This window comes from Solanum stenotomum, chromosome 10 (genome assembly GCF_019186545.1).
Source record: "Solanum stenotomum isolate F172 chromosome 10, ASM1918654v1, whole genome shotgun sequence".
In the NCBI taxonomy this organism is placed as follows: domain Eukaryota; kingdom Viridiplantae; phylum Streptophyta; class Magnoliopsida; order Solanales; family Solanaceae; genus Solanum; species Solanum stenotomum.
Genome location: NC_064291.1, coordinates 51,470,815 through 51,488,205, shown reverse-complemented (window position 1 = coordinate 51,488,205; position 17,391 = coordinate 51,470,815). Strand labels below are relative to the sequence as shown.

Genomic DNA, 17,391 nt, shown 5'->3' with positions numbered 1-17,391 from the left:
AAATTTTACAACATGGTCTAGTGTTTTCTCGTAAGATTTTCAGTTTGCTCAAAATATATTCTTATGGTTTGAAAGATCTATAAGTTGCAAAAGAAATTGAAAGAGGGCCATTTACTAATCAGGTGTTCCAAAAAGGGACAACCAGCTAGTTTTTTTTGAAAGAAGACTTGTAACAAAATGAAAAGAGAAGAACTGATCAATATCAAGAATAAAACTGCAAATTATTCCCAAGGGTTCACTGCTGAGCAACAATCTTTATGCTAAGCTTCATAGAACAGAACAATATTCAGCATTTCATTTCACCAGCAGTTCGAATATGACAGCAATAGAAGCGCGGATAATACCAGACAAGAATATTTCTTAAACAAATAGTAATATCTCACAAACATATTTTGTCCAGTAATGGAGATCACAGAAATGATGTGTGTGACATTCAACATTCAGCCACAGGGAAAGCAGAGCCAATGCTATCTCCCAATCGATAACATTTAATATTAACAGGATATGGACCAATCTCGACGTGGTTTTCCTCCCCTCCAACAAAGTAACAGAGAGTGTAGATGGCAACTTCAAATTCGGGGCTAACTCCAATCAAACTGCTTGACACAGATTTGAGGACGCCGTTCCATTCAAATTGTATAGTGAGTAGTTGAGTTTCTGAGTCGGGCTGCATTTGGAAAAGAGAACTTAAGTTAACATGCTGAATGAATACAAATAGATGGCGGAAAAACTAAGGTAGATATACTCTTTTACACCAATACATCAGCATCTTTGAACAAGATTCTGCATTTCCATATGATATGACAATGTTGTTTACAGAATGAAATTTTCTCCAGAGATTGTTAGTTACTTCCTCCGGTACAATTTGTTTGTCTTACTTTCCTTTTTTGTTCATTCGAAAAGAATGTTTTTTTCCTTTTTCTGTAACTCTTTAATTCCAACTTCCCACATGACATGTTTAAGGCCACGAGATTAAAGAATATTTTGGTACACTCTGCATATCTTTAGTTCAAGATCACAAGATTCAGATGTGTTCTTTAATTTCTTAAACTCCATGCCAAGTTGAAACTAAACAAACAAATTGAAACGGAGGGAGTATTTGACATCAAAAAGTGCCATTTTTCTGCGGCATGTACCAATACATATAGTTTCTTACTAGAGCACTTGCTAAATTCAGAAAAGATTAGTGAATCATGCATCAGGTATCAAATTCTGTTTATTGCTTAGACAACTAAATTAAAGTTTGGTATGACTTACAATCTCTCCACGCCTTTGGGGGAAAATATATCCTTGATAGTCAACATTGCCCTTAGCTTCCTCTAAATAGAACTGCGAAGGATAAAACATGTAAGAAGAATATAAGTTTTTCTTACACTTTCCACAGCTCAGAAATTCTGCACTTCAATGCAGTTTATGGTGAAAAGGACAAAAAACTAAGGATAAGCGGTACAAGCTATGAAATCTATTGAACGATGACTGATTTGTCGTGTTCCTCTCCTAAATAAATTTAAAAATGCACATTACCTTTGCAATTTACAACTAATTCTAAGTAGAGGGGAAGAGTAATGCCATAGATACAATATAAATGAAAAGCGGGAATTCCACCTGAAGCCAGTTGTGAAATCCAGACACCTCTTTCTCCCCGCGTTCCTTTATCTCTCCAACAAAAACATGTTCAAAAGCTGAAGAGCTAGCGGATGTACCACCTCGACTATAAAGGTCGAACCAGAGACGTGTCAACATTCTCTTAAATTCTTCATAATTACCAGAAACTATGCCTTTCAATGACAGATACTTGTGCAGATATTTAATTGGTGCAGTTCTACTGATCTCTTCTATGAATGCTGTTTGTTCTTGCTTTTCTTCAGGTGTTACATTCTCCTTAACACCCTGATGTGGATTATAATTATCCAAAAGGGAACAGAAACGAGAATAAGAAGGCTTGTTAAATACATCGTCATTCAGCCAGGAAAATAAGCATCCTTCTGCCATATCATCCTTATTGTACACCTTTTTTCCTTCACCACAATCAATCTGGTAATCTTTCCCTGGAACTAAGCGGTTAAGATCAAGTTCCCAGAGCTTGTTGCAAGCTTTCGATAAGTCTGATAGCTCTTCTTCGGAGGGTTCCATGTCAACTCCATATTCAACCTCATTAGAGTAATGTTGCTCATCAAGAGGTTTTTTGTAATTGTTCCAAGAATCCATTTTTACCTGTTGCAGCATATTTATAATTTTCATATGATAAGCATAAATTAAGATCAGATAATCTTAAGAAAAGAACATGGTCACCAATTTCCGTAAAGAGTTATTTCAACAACAACAAGAGCGGAACTAGCAAGTACACTTCAAAACGACGAATATTTTGTATAGTGGAAAAGGATCTTAGAATGCTTCAAAGTTTAGTTTTTAGTATTTGTAAACTCTAAGCTCCAATGCTTTCAGAAGCACGGTTGCCATTGGAACTCCTTTCCCCCTCAAACCTATCAATGCCAAGGTATTCTCAAATGATCTGTTAGTTGATATAGGTTTCCACTCCACATCAATTACCACCCATTTATGCTCATGAAGTACTTTATATAAAGCTCCTAAGATTTGATATCATTAGAGGGAAGGCAAAATGAAGGTTAGAAGAGTTATGGATGTCTTAACATCTCTTAGTAGTTTTTTACCAAGCCTCACAAGTAAGACGGTACCATTTCACTGTTCTGAAACCATCAAATCAGGGAAGACAAGATGGAGTTAAAATTGCATAGCACAACCTACAATCTTTGATCAAGTTGATATCTCAAAATTTTTCATACTCACTTAACTTTCACTTGTCCATAAATTTGTATAAGAAAGATTTTGAAAACTCAGCCTACTCCCACGACAGAGACATTCCACAACCTAGTTATAACCTCATGGTTAGTTATGATTTCTATACCCTATGATCCACGTTTATCTTCACTTGTGTTCAATTGCTGAAAAAACATTAACACTTAGTTTTTTATTTTGAAAATTATTAACACTTGGATTTTTACTATAGTTCTTTAACCAGATGCTATCATTTATCACATCCTTCTACCTTGTATAAGAGAAGAGAACTTGTCTTGATGAAAGCCAACCACTCTTTGTTTTTTGATTAGACAGTAGAATAGTTCTATAAGTTGTAAAACATAAACAATACCTGTTGGTGCCGTTTAGTAGGCTTTTTCTGGACTGTCTCCCAGCCGTCATTGTTTCCCTCGTCCTCCTGTAGATACCAGTAAAACATGTGAATACCGCCATGAGGGAGATTAGAATAAATATGATAATTGATCAAGACCGAACCTTTTGCTTCCAACTGCTTTGGTTGACATTGTCTCTCCTCTCGTCTTCATTTCTTTGGTACCCCTGAGGTGAAGCCTGCATGTTTTGAGACGGCTGAGAACAATTATTGTTCAAACAGAAACCACATACTACTACACAGTGATTACATGAATATTTCACACTCGTGACATGATTATACTTATCGCTTCATTCTTCAACTCACTTGAGATCTTATACAAGACGATGTTCTTTTAGTGTAGAACTAATTTCCATATGAAAAAATTAAAGCCGAGTTTTATTGCCTTTCAAACAGTTACTTGTTGTAAAAATTTGCATCACATGCAATACCATTCCAAGAGCTTTTTCTTATCAATTCAGCACTTGCATCTTGTTCTCTCATATTGCATAAATCAACTGTACAAGCAGTCCTGCACCTTCTTTGCACAAACAAAAAGAGAAAAACAATCACACTTCTCCTTCCCCATCCCATCACACCACCAAACGAATTCTTTGGATTAACTAATAAAACAACAAGGATGACTATAAATCGGTCACAAACTAGTTGGGAATTGTTATATGCAGGGGCAAAGGCACAATTTTAGTAACTGGGTTCAAACACGCGGCAGAAATGGGATTTTCACCAAGGGGATATAAAATATAAGGAAGTAAATGTATGAAGAAGCCAAGGGGGTTCAATATCTACTATATATATAGAGAATAATTTCGACAATGTAAATATAGTATAATTTTTAGACTAAGAGGGTTTAGAGGTATCCTAACTCCTCCCCTGGTTCGAACCCAATAGCTTTGGCTCAAATTCTGTATTTGTGTTAAAAAAATTCATTTGATATGTACAATAATCTATCTAGAACCTAGTAAGCAACAAGAACAATGGTCCAGAACCCATATATTAAAAATCCCTGGCTTCACCTTTAGCTATATGAGTCCTCTATATCCATTCGCACTCTATTCGGGCCAGTCTCACTGTATTTGGGTTATTCTATGAAGCAAGAAATCCCATCACACTACAAAAACAAACTCAATCTAGAGATCAATAGCAAGTTAATCAGTACTGTAAATATTCAAAGTTTACCAAAAAAACTACAATTTGACCACAAAAGCTACTCTATAAACAGGAAAACTTGAGACAAAAAATCATATAATTCAAGAATTGGGAGTCTCATATTCATGACATTTACACCATAGAATCTTAAAGACACTATAAAACAAAGAAGAACCAATAATTAAAAAAAAACTTGTATGTACCTTTTGGGGAATCATGTGAGGCCTTGATTCCTCATTTCTCCCATATCTCTCATCCTGCCAAAAATTCAAACTTTTATAAAGGTATTAAAACCGACGGCCTATCGAAAACAAACACTCTATCTTCCCAAGATAGATAAGATCTGCATACACTCTACCCTCACTCTACCCTCCTGAGAACCACTCGTGGGATACACTATGTTTGTTATTATTATTATCAAAAAGGGATTAAAAAATATCAAAACTTTAAAATCAAATTCCACACTAATATTCTAAAAAATCAAGAAAAACCAAATTAACCTGTCTATTATATCCAGTTCTACGATCACTGTTAACCCCATCATCTTCCTGCTCCCCTGTCACCACCTGCACATATTAGCATAACCCCATAAGCATACAGTTAAAAAAGATTGAATCTTTACAGAGTCTCAGTCATGAGTGTTAACCTGCGCCCAACTGGATCTTGACCGTTCATCACGATCTTGATTGTCTCTTTCATTTTCATCATTGCCAAAAGCCACATTCAACAACCCCTTTACTAAACCTTCCATTGTTGATCAAATCAACAACTGGGAATTGTTTTATTTTTTAAAAAAAGTTATATTTTTTTTGGGAGAATTCTGGTAATGTAGTGTGTGATCTGATAGTGGTGGAATTTAATAGTTGCAGTTGAATGAAGTTGAGAGAGGCGGGTAATGGCATTTATGTGAATATCTTGATTTTTGAGGTTCTTTTGGTTATATTTTGCCGACAGTAGGGACTTAAATGACTATGAACATGTTGTTGACATTAAACGTAAGAAAGTCTTGTAAGAAACTTTTTGAACACCAATTAAGGGAAGACATCTGTCCTGTTTGATTTGGTTGATATTATAAGAAATAAAATATCCTAGCATTAATTCGCTCGTTTTTATTACGGGGTGGATATGGTATAGTATATATTGAATTATCGTATGAAAGTCTAATTTTTGGTGTTGTGGTTTTGATATTGTGGTATTTGGTACAATATTATAAAAATCTCAAATATTGTACCGCAGTGTATAAAATTAATCATTTAGACATTGAAATTTTGACTACTCTATCTAAATTGATTTTTATGTTAATTATTTAAACATTTAAGGTGTTTATAAGATGTAATGAATTGATTTTTATGTTAATTATTTAAACATTTAATGTGTTTGTAAGATGTAATTAAGATGCTTCTTGAAAAGTCGAATTTATATATCTCATATGTAAGCCAAAGTTGAGAAAACTATGGTTATTAATTTATCATATTGCAAAATATCAAAATATTATATGCTCCGTCCCTCTCCTCTCCTTTTGTGTATATGTGTATCTCTCTAAATGGAGGCCCAATATAGGTGAACAACAAATTGGGATGACTCTGATACCATGTAAAGATATGACACCTGAGCCTAACTCAACCCTAAAAGCTAACTCATGAGGGAAAGTTTGTCCAAGTCCATATATGGAAACCAAATTCCCATTCCTCTACCGATGTGGGACTTTTTAACAGTCCCTCTCCAATTCTTTTTGATGGCTAGGCCACACTCTTAAATTATTAAGTGAAGGTAATCATCGTCGATTGAGGATGTAGATTAGGGTATGAAAATAAGTAACCGTCATTTTGTCAAACTACAAAATCTAAGGTTTGATGAGCGAACTTCACATTTTTAGAAGGGATATATACTCTTAACAACATTATTATCGACTAGGATCTCAATTGATTAAGCATTTAGAGAAATTGGATGCACATAATCCTTACGAATTAACGATTTTGAGTACCGTTTCCTGTCTAAAGTTTATTCAACAAATAAGAAGACATGAAAAATATATAGCACAGATCTTGCAGCCTTTCTAGCGTAGATCCCGTTGATAAATTTTGAAATAATGCTAAAGTGCATATAAGGCAAAATAAATACCTTATAAACTACCTTTAGCCATCATAGATTTCAGTAAACATAGGAAATAAATGAAAAATGAAGACTGCAACATCGATAACTAATAACTATAAAGCTTAAAGGAGCTTTTGATTGCTGTAAAATGATCAGTACCAAAATTTAGGGAAAAGGAGCCTCTGAGGAAGATCCATAACATGTTGTTGTGATCCCAATGGTACAACTATGTACATCAATACACAGTTTCGACTGTACAAACTACTCGAGACTACTTTTCAATTAAGAAGGAAGTAGCGCCACAAACCAGTATTTCTCCAACGGGGAAAAGCAAAATCAAGAAAGCTGCTTTGTTTATTGGGTTAGTAGAAGCTGGAATATAATGAAACAAACTTACTACGGCTCAATGTGAAGCTGTGGGTCATCGATAACTCTCATTGGCTTCCAATCAGATTCTTCTCTGGGCTGCCTGAGAGCAACAAAATGAAGTGCATCACTGCGCACTTGGTAGATATGACATGCCCAGGGATATGAATCTGGTGCTTCCCAGATCTTTTGTTCTTCAAATACCGTCTCCTCGATCAATGTTTCTGCAACACAGTATGCAGCATTTGGTTCCGGCTCAGCAAAATCAGGTACAGCTACACATCCAGGAGAGACAAAGCCCTCAGGAGCACGAGGATGCCAAATTGATATGGGATTGGTGTAATCATCTAAGCAGTTCCTCCACACCAGGTCATAGCCAACTGGGAGGGCAAATAATTTGTCAGAATAACGATATACAGCTGAAACATTAGGAGGATGACAACCAACATGAGTAATATCCCCAATTGAGATGTACCCATGGGGTAAACCGGAAGGGCGCCAGATACTACAGATCCCATCATCTTCTGAAACATTCTTCCGGCACAATGTACAACGACCTTTCAACTCTCGTTCACTGCTCCATACCTTAGAAAATGTGATAGCATGTTGAACAAATTTCCTTCTATCGGAGACAGCACCCCAGGAAGCCAGCCCCCTTGATTCAATTATAGGCTTTTTCTGGCTAAATGAATCTCTTCCATCATTATCATGTGATGCAAATGATACATGTCTCTGGCTTGAAGGAACCTTTAGTTGTAGACATGCCACGTCAGTTTGATATGCTTTCCATATCTTACGCACAACTGAACAAATTCTTACAGCTTGAGGCACCTCAGTTTCATCTTCAGTGTTGCACTTTATTACCCGGACAAACTTCTGAGACCTTTGGAATTTTTTTACATGGATGATTAAGTGAGAAGGTCTAGGGTAGCCAGCTTTAGCTAATTCAAGTGCCATGAGTTCTTCCCAAGGTACATCCCACATGATTTTGCAGGGCTTCTTGTCCATCTTATCAGCAGACAAACACTGGAGAAGCATTACACGTTTATTAGTCACTAAAACAATCCGCGAATAGGGAACCATAAAATGATTTTCATAATAATCAGACAAGGCAAATTTAGAAGGCTCTTTAAAAAGTTCAGTGCAACCAAAATGACGGCTCTCTTCAGCAAGGTGTAGTATCACTTGACCCTGTGCTTCTCGCTCACTGTAATCTCTAAGTATATTGTCTGCATGAATAGCACGGGGATTTCTTATCCTATGGAAGGTGGTCTTGTTGCTAAGGATTTCAATGCAACGAGAACAACTTGCACCAATCCCGTCGACAGTCAATGAAAAGAAGTCCAATGCTCCACTCACTGGTTGAACAACGAATCCCACCATAGCTCGTCCAAGCCCATGGGCAAAGCCAAGAAGGCCATGTTGTCTAGCACTCTCCACAGGCCTTGTCACCACCCCAGAAACTCCGAATGCAACACCTTGTGCCAGGGCTTCAGTCCCTTGCCTGATCCCTTCACCAACTCCGGTTATTCTTCTTGACCATATCTGCTTTGAACGCAGCTGCAAAAACTGTCCATCTGTTGATAGTTGAGCAAAGCCTTTGCTGAGAGAGGCTAAAGTTGAGCTTGTCATACCCAGCACATCCACTGAAAATATTAAATGCAGAGGGTTATGAATTAAATCTCTAAAAATACGGTTTCCCACTGCAGAAATGACCGAGCTTTTTCTCATAAATCTGTCTCTGCGGATCACTTTTCTTAAATGGATCTGTAATTTAAAGGCATTTCCAACAGCCGACAGTACTGGGCCCCATACGCCTAGAACCCCATCTGGTCTTTGAGCAGGTGCACTCTCTAATGATAACTTCAGTCTTAGTTCAGATATATCAATCAAGTCCACACGTATTTCAGGATCAACCTGGCTGACACTAGAACTGTTTGGTAGGCGATCCAGTTGAAGATTGTTATAGAAATCTACAAAAGCCCAAATTATCGGCTCATGAATGTTAAGCCTCCAGCATTTATCTGTTACCCTTACATTAACATATGGGTATACCTGAACACCATCAATGTTCTCATTGCGCACTGTAAAAGTCATCTTGAGGACAGGATGATGCATATCAATGTTTTGTTCAGGTGCCAGAAGTACAGGCATCAATGTGAGGGGAAGTTGATTGTCAAGCTGCAAGTACCCCAATATAAGCTTAAACTTGCTAGTAGTTCCACCACCATATCCGGTAGCGTAGGATATGAATACTCTGTCTAGATACAAATATAATACCTCTCTGGGTCTATGGTCCACAACAGAAACCCCAATTGCACCCAACTCAACTGTAACTTCTAAATGAGATCCATTCTCCTGCATCTGGTTCTGTATGTGAGAACTGCCAAGATTTCCAACTTCTGCAAGAGACGTGCTCCCTTCTTTTGAACTTAATAATGCTGCTCCCTCATCGATAAACCTAGCAACCCTGACATCAGCCATATCTATAACATGGAAAAGCAAGCCTAATCCATCACACTCAGAACAGAACCCTGACTTCTCCAAATCAAATTTCCAGACCCTAGAGCTATTGCCACTGTAAATCTCAGCATCAATAAGTTTTTGGCCATAGGGATTCTCCCATGAAAAGTTTGTGGTTGAAAGAGGCAATAGCTGGATCCATGCATCATTGCCAAATCCAGATTGCCGAAGTCTAATGACCTTCCTCTTCGTCCTGTTTTCGATCCTATCAAGCATATATAGTTGATTAATGAGACAAGATTTGAATTAATCAGAAGCTTGAAGTAGCAGAGCCCTGTAACTAAACAAAGATTAATCAGGTACCTGATTGGACCCCTTGTTGATCCAAGGCGAAAAACAACAATGAAACGTGACCCCTCTTCAAAGCCACGGACTTCCATCTTCAAAAATCTCCGCGTGCCATCATTTCTCCTCAAGACAAGAGGAACTGTGTCCTCCTTAACAATTTGAACAGGAAATGACCAATTTGTATCATCTAGTCGGACCTTCAAAATTGATATTAAATTGTAAGTGAATTTGCCTGCTATCAGCTAACTCTTAAAAACTGCAATAACTAACAATCAAGTAGGCAGAAAAAATGAGGATTATGTGGTATTATTGACACCTTCCTTCCAAAATGAACACGTAAGAAACTTCACCAGGAAATTTACTACATATCCACTTTTTCAAACTAGCACAGCCATGGTCCATAATCTATGGTCACACCAGTAACCCTAATAGTACCTTGTTTAAACAAATAGTCAACACGTTTATGGCAGCGTCTAGAGTGGAACAAGATTACTTTGATTAATGCATCAGAAATGGCAGAAAAAGATACTTTATAGCACCATAAATATACTAAATTCCAAATGAGAAATATATAATGAAAATCACAAGTCTGAGAGATATATCCTCTTAGAAATATAGAAGTTCAAAGCCAAATGAAGACAGTTCGTTACCATATCATTCACGCCTCACGGTTTCAGAAGAGGGCCAAAAAGAAAGAAGTGTAGACTGTGTAAGACACCAATATTAAGGATGTATTTCCCATAGGCATTTTTTAATTAATTTTAAGTTCAGATAACACAGTACAGAGAATCCACTCACCTGGAGTTCATCAGGTCCACCTGTGTCGCGATATACAAATGAGGCTCTGACATCAGATGCACGTAAAACCTTTGGCTCATCTTCGCTGCTCAATTTCAAAAATATATCTTGACCAAGTCTATTGGTAAATGTAACAAATGGCCGAACAGTAATAACCTGCCAAAAGAGCTGGTAAGTACTCAATAAAGATGTTTGAATTGGATTCTATAGGAGTTGAGAGAACGAAGCTGATACTGCTGTTGAGACAGAACCTTCGTTGGAACAGTTTGATAAGGGCAAGGTTTTGATGATACAAAAAGCCGCATGCAATTTCCATCAGTGTTGTAGGCGCAGAAATCCAATGAGCCATCCTAGTATTGAGGACGGATTATGGATAGGTTTCTAAACACGGATAAAACATATACTACACAGGATAAAGATTCTTTACCATGTCACCCAACGGAGAAAGATCCTTAACAGGACCAAAACTCTTCTCACCCGACAGATTAATTGATGCTGAAAGGCCTAGCAACTTGAAGTTTATAACAGATGCAATTGTATTTCCTTCATATATTTCCTCCTCAGAGATCTCCTCTAGCACAAGATCATTATTCCTTTTAGATAGCAAAGGCAAAGCAATCTTCTTCTTTGTTTTCCGACCACTCAAGTCTATAAGCCTGAAAGTAATTGGCGGACATCGTGCAACTGAAAGCCAAAAAGGAGCATAGACCTTGGTAATCTTTGCTTGCAGCGGCCTTTCATGGGTATGCGTATGCTCAGCAATTACTTGAACAATCCTGCAAGCGCCAGTAGCTTAAAGAATTAAGAATGAAAACTAAAATAACATTTTACACAAAATGAAGAAAGAACTTAATCAGCTATCTTATTTTCTTTGAGACCTTCCAGAAATTGAACTTCTTAGATTTATTGTCTTTGAAGGTGCCATCTTAGGATGGGATATGAGTATAGCCTCCTGTAAAGAACGTTAAGAAGTTAGCATCATTACAGTTCATTAGAAAAGGCATCAAGAATCAACTGGGTGAAGAGAACACAAAGTTATCACAACAACTAACATGTAACGGCAACCATCCTCTTTGTGGAAGCAACGAGAAGTACAAAGGATTCCTTATGTTGGCACTATAAACCTTGACAGATTCACCAGGAGAGAATATCCCTCTAACGCAAGTGAGAAAATGACCACTGGCTTGCATCTCAAGAACAGAATATTCAGCAGTAAGAGGAAGATAATTGGTAATCGCAAGGGGTGGCCTGATCACAAGGGTCCAATCTTGAATTGGATCAGAGTGCATGTCCTTTGTGATCTCAGTTGCTTGTATACTCAAGCAAAGCCACATGCCCCGGTTACTGTTGGATGAGGTTCCACTAACTGCAGGGCAGTATAGGAGTTCCTCAGACTCACTGAGATTTGATACAGATATTCCAGCGTTTTCTGTTGGCATCTCAAGATCCCGAGTGTTTCCAGACACATCCATTACAGAACTCCATGAATATTCTTCAGTTTTTCCCAAGTATGAAGGCCGCACTCGCAGTACGTATAATCCAGAATGGGTCAGGACAGATAAAGGCAACGGAACAACTTCCCCAGGTCTTATAGGCCCAACATAAATCTGAGCCTTGAGATCTCTTGACTTGCCTTTCCTGTTCCTAAGCCACCGTCTCTGTTTTGCATAGTTAACAGATTTTAGTGGATTGGACGACTCTGGCCATTTCAAACTATTGAAATCTGGAGCATAAACCCATCCATCAGCAGTGTTCACAGATTTCTTATCTACATGCCATTCATCAACCCATTCCCAGCCTGATGGAAGCTCAACTTCATTTGTCCCCTACCCAAATGACAGAAATTGATGGCTTAAGACCAGAAATAGAGAAGCCAATTGCTACTTAAAGTACAGGTAAAAAAACAATAAAATGTGGATACATACCTCATTAGCGTCAAACCACCCAATATCAGGATTATATTTCTGGGTCTCAAAAAACTCATCTGTCACAACTTCATCAACATAAACCTCTTGTGTCTCATCATTATCATGTCTTTTTTTCTCATTTGAAGCATTGAGCTTGAGCTGTAAATCCAGTGTAAATTCTGTGTAATTACGAACTAAAACCAGAGATCTAATCTTGACATATCGATTTCCATCAGCTACGCTCACTTCACTGGCAACAACAGTATTTCCTAGTCGCCAACAAGCAGCAGGTGCAGCATAATTCAGCCTCACAGTAGTCCAAGGTCCTTCTCTGGTAGGACTAATCTGGATAAACCCAGATCTTGCCTTAGTGTTATAGGACTTCTCACTCTTTCCAACTTCAAGTTGAGGAGATAAGTAAGCAGCTAATTTTATTCTTCCTGATGATTTCATTTCTTTTCCTTCACTAGTTATCATCTGCATTTCATGGTGAGATAAGCAAGACGCCATAAAAAAGTAGCAAAACGGGACACCGTAAAGCAATTCCTATTTTGTTTTCAGGAACAATATAAAAAGAAGAAGGAACAGAAGAGAAAATCACCGTAGACCCCGAAGAGGACAACTCTAGCCAATTGAATTCAAGTGAACTGTTGTAAGACGCTGGATTCTCTTGGGGTCTAAATATATGGTTCAGCGGAGCTAATGAATAACCAACAGTATAACCTGCAAAGAACAGTTCAAATTAAAAATACAGCACCACACATTAGTCTAATCTGTATTAAATGGACAACTCAGACGCCTGTTAAGATATAGACACAAATACAAAAAGATAAATAGAAATTCTGACAGGCTCTCAACATTTATTTCTTCGAACACACATTCTTCCAATTTCCCATTCAACTAAAGTTATAGTTGATGAGAATATCTATATTTACGATTGGATAAATGAGCTTAAGCTTATGACGAATAAATCTAATCAGAAAACTATGTCAACAGAAAGGGCCACCTCAGAGGGATGAATGTAACAGAGCTGGTTAAAAAACAGGTTTCTACTGCAAATATTCCATTCTTTCACAAGCAGTGCAAGAAAATATCACGCAAATGTAAAGCTCCGCATGCTCCTATATGCTTGTTTTTTGATCAGGTATAAGATACTATTAACAATAAGTTTTTTTAAAAAACGTAATACTATTAAGTAGAAAATCTTACAAAAAGATATGGTTTTCTACAAATGACACGCAATCTTCTACACCTACCCGCCCTCGTGGGTGCATTAAAGAGGAAATAAGGTTAAGAGACAAGTTCACTAATGTACAAGATCCTTCATTATTCAATCAAACCCATACACTTTTAAACCCATTTCATGCTTCTAAATGTGCTATTTTATGCTATTATATGTTTGGGGTTGGATATGTTGCTTAAACATAGTGTCGATTGTGGAACAATGATTTGTTTGTTGGGAAGAATCAGAAATGAGTGGGCTTGAAATGGTAGCATAAAGGGAGGAGCATTGAAGTTAAAAAATGAAGGGAAGCACAGTAAGCCTCCATTGTAGTGCCGGGATGATTCAGCAATCACGCACACGACATGTGCACCATAGCGTGAAGAGAAATCCTTTCACGTGATGGCTACACCATGACGTGACTTATCTGATGTACTAGCAATATGAAAATCTGAAAGATGGGATTTTCGCCCCATTCTTCCTACACCCAAGCTAGGGCACAAGACATTGAAGATGTTTTGACCCCAAATCCTAACCCCAACCACCAAAGAGAGTATTATATGGATTATTTGTGTTATATTATGATATTAACACAAATATCACCTGGCTTGATGAATTTGTGATAATATGGTATGGGTAGATTATCCATGGTGGAAATAACCCCTTTGATTGAGGTTAGGGCTATGGTTCGCCTCGAGGTGGTTAAGAGATTTTGATCGTCATTGGTTTGAATTCCAAAGATTTAATTGTTGTAATGGATGAATAGAGGGAATGTAAATGAGTTAGGGATGATGGGAAAAGGACGGATGAATCTTGATTCACCCTAAATTCACTTCCATGGCATGGGTAATTTATTTATGACGAAACTTACACAACTAATCAAATAAATGAGGACACGAATATCCCATAAAAGATCAACAAATCCATAAGAACATCAAGCTATTCACTTGGGAAATGTATCATGTTACTCACTTACAATCAGTTATGAATGAAGTGGAAGCACTAGAAATTCAATTCGAACGCTTGTATGTCGAGCTAGGGGACAAAGGTGGGGAGAAGAAATTGTATAGGCTCGCAAAAGCAAGAGAGAGGAAGGCTCGCGACTTGGACCAAGTGAAATGTATCAAGGATGAGGAAGGCAAAGTATTGGTGGATGAGACCTCCATCAAGCAAAGATGGCGAAGATACTTTCACAAACTTTTGAATGAAGAAGGGGGCGGAGACATTGTGTTGGGTGATTTGGCGCACTCTGAAAGACTTTGGGACTTTGGGTACTGCAGGTGTTTTAGGATCGAGGAGGTTATACGTGCTATTAGTAGGATGAGTAGGGGAAGAGAGACCGGACCCGATGAGATTCCGGTGGATTTTTGGAAGAGCACGGACAAGGCAGGCATAGAGTGGTTGACTGGGCTGTTTAATGTTATTTTTAAGACAGCAAAGATGCCTGATGAATGGAGGTGGAGTACAATGGTTCCGTTATATAAAAACAAGGGTGATATCCAGAACTGTAACAACTACATGGGTATCAAATTGCTAAGCCATACTATAAAGATTTGGGAGAGAGTGGTGGAGATGAGGGTGAGGAGAGGGGTGTCCATTTCTGAGAATCAGTTTGGATTTATGCCGGGACGGTCGACTACCGAAGCCATTCATCTTATGCGAAGACTAGTAGAAAAATATAGAGAAAGGAAGAGAGACCTACATATGGTGTTCATTGACCTTGAAAAGGCCTATGACAAAGTACCAAGGAATGTCCTCTAGAGGTGCTTGGAGGCGAAAGGTGTCCCGATGATTTATATTAGGGCGATAAAGGACATGTACGGTGGAAGACTCGGGTTAGAACGGTTGGAGGTGACTCAAAACATTTCCCAGTTGAGATGGGGCTGCACCAAGGATCAGTCCTTAGCCCTTTTCTATTTGCTTTGATGATGGACGAGTTGACGTGGTCTATTCAGGAGAGGGTCCCATGGTGTATGTTATTTGCGGATGACATAGTACTGATTGATGAGACGCGGGACAGAGTCAATGCGAGGTTGGAGTTGTGGAGACAAATGCTGGAGTCCAAAGGGTTCAGGTTGAGTAGGACCAAAACAGAATATTTGGGGTGCAAATTCAGTGATGCGTTGGATGAGGCTGATGGGGATGTGAGACTTGCCACACAGATCATTCCTAAGAAAGAAAGTTTTAAGTATCTTGGGTCTGTAATCCAAGGAAGTGGCGACATCAATGATGATGTCACACATCGCATTGGGGTTGCTTGGATGAAATGGAGGCTTGCCTTAGGAGTCTTGTGTGATAAGAAAATTCCACCTAGACTTAAAGGTAAGTTTTACAGAGTGGTTGTTAGACCGGCCTTGTTGTATGGAGCGGAGTGTTGGCCAGTCAAGAACTCACATGTTCAGAAAATGCATGTTGCGGAGATGAGGATGTTGAGATGGATGTGTGGGCACACTAGGAGTGATAAGATTAGGAATGAGGTTATTCGGGAGAAGGAAGGAGTGGCCTCTGTGGTGGACAAGCTGAGAAAAGCGAGACTGAGATGGTTTGGACATGTGAAGAGACGGTGCGCAGACGCCCCAGTGAGGAGGTGTGAGGGGCTGGTTGTAGAGGGTACGCGGAGGGGTAGAGGTAGGCCTAAGAAGTATTGGGGAGAGGTGATTAGACAGGACTTGGCTCAGCTTCGCATTACCGAAGACATGACTCTAGATAGGAAGGAGTGGAGGTCGCGTATTAAGGTTGAAAGTTAGTAGGGCTAGCGTGCTGTCCTCCCTTGCGAGGGTATGGGTTGTTAGCGTTTGCAGTAGTACTAGCCTTGCACTTGCAGTTCTTGTCTGTGATACCTATAGCCTTTTGGTGTTTACTGCGTTTCACTTCTCTCATTGTTTTATTGATGTCGTTGTCTCCTTTGTTGATTATAACTATCTCTCTTATTGGATGTTATGTTTTATACACTGTTTTCCTCGCCTTTTACTTGGATTTGATATACTTGAGCTGAGGGTCTCTCGGAAACAGCCTCTCTACCTCTACGAGGTAGTGGCAAGGTCTGCGTACACTCTACCCTCCCCAGACCCCACCTAGTGGGATTTCACTGGGTATGTTGTCGTTGTTGTTGTTGTTGATGTACTTTTTGGAAGATAGTTGGTAGATGGTGTCGTTAATATGCAGGTTCCAGCAACAAAAGAATCCATACGAGGCCTTTTTTAGCATGCATCGCTAAACGTCTTAATTTAACTTTTATCCAAACATAAGCTGGTTGCAATTAACCAGATTCTGATCCTTCCTGGTAAGCAGATTCAAGAATGCAATTAGACTTTCCAGTTACTGCTTCTTGCCACTACCATGATAATGTTTTCACAATCATTTCACTCATAATACAAATGTTTTTCTGATTAATCAAATTCAAAAAAGTTTGCTTGTTTTGAGTGAGACCAACAAAGAGAAGATTTCTGGATATATTGGAACTCTAAATTGCATGAGCTATGAAAATAAGGAAGCAGCAAAATGACAAAATAGTAGTTAAGAAATACCTCTTCCCATATCCATTACAACAAGCTCCAGATTGCAGAAATCCTGTTTGGTAATAGAAGCATGACAATGAAAATTTTCAAAAAACGACGAGGAAAAAGCTTGATGTTAAATAAATTGCAAGATAAGAAGCACGCAAAACAATTATTAGTAGCCAAAAACATAGTAAAAACAACAACCCCCGTGAAATCCGCCTAGGGAATGTAGAGTGTACACATGCCTTACCACTACCTCTCCGAGGTCAAGAGGCTGTTTCCGAGAGATCCTCGGCTCAAGCAAATCAAGGCAGTAATTTAAAGAAAATCATGACAGCT

General features: G+C 38.5%; 3 protein-coding genes across 5 annotated transcripts in view; 1 reads left to right on the top strand and 2 right to left on the bottom strand.

The window, feature by feature from the left end:
* The window catches only part of LOC125841392 (lon protease homolog 2, peroxisomal), a 369,735-nt gene that overhangs the window by 104,381 nt on the left and 247,963 nt on the right, over positions 1–17,391 (top strand). The window lies entirely within an intron of this gene.
* LOC125841399 (uncharacterized) lies at positions 271–5,184 on the bottom strand. Of its 3 annotated transcripts, none has more exons than XM_049520518.1 (8): positions 5,001–5,184; positions 4,855–4,920; positions 4,558–4,611; positions 3,313–3,405; positions 3,170–3,235; positions 1,606–2,214; positions 1,258–1,329; positions 271–667 (listed from the first exon to the last, which is right to left on the bottom strand). In XM_049520518.1, exons 1-8 carry the CDS (start codon positions 5,103–5,105, stop codon positions 434–436), a joined length of 1,299 nt encoding a protein of 432 aa, XP_049376475.1. In that variant the 5' UTR covers positions 5,106–5,184; the 3' UTR covers positions 271–433. The 3 variants fall into 3 exon arrangements, with proteins under 3 accessions (XP_049376475.1, XP_049376476.1, XP_049376477.1); XM_049520519.1 differs by having other exon boundaries at positions 3,313–3,387; XM_049520520.1 differs by having other exon boundaries at positions 3,313–3,375.
* Positions 6,655–17,391, bottom strand: part of LOC125841418 (uncharacterized) — a 56,182-nt gene continuing 45,445 nt past the window's right edge. Inside the window, exons 43-52 of the mRNA XM_049520540.1 lie at positions 17,080–17,122; positions 12,932–13,053; positions 12,349–12,807; positions 11,476–12,249; positions 11,302–11,375; positions 10,851–11,199; positions 10,675–10,773; positions 10,424–10,579; positions 9,641–9,822; positions 6,655–9,542 (exon numbers count right to left, since the gene is read on the bottom strand). Of these exons, the coding sequence (XP_049376497.1) occupies positions 6,845–9,542; positions 9,641–9,822; positions 10,424–10,579; positions 10,675–10,773; positions 10,851–11,199; positions 11,302–11,375; positions 11,476–12,249; positions 12,349–12,807; positions 12,932–13,053; positions 17,080–17,122 (4,956 nt within the window). The 3' untranslated portion in view covers positions 6,655–6,844. The remainder of the gene's footprint in view (positions 9,543–9,640; positions 9,823–10,423; positions 10,580–10,674; positions 10,774–10,850; positions 11,200–11,301; positions 11,376–11,475; positions 12,250–12,348; positions 12,808–12,931; positions 13,054–17,079; positions 17,123–17,391) is intronic.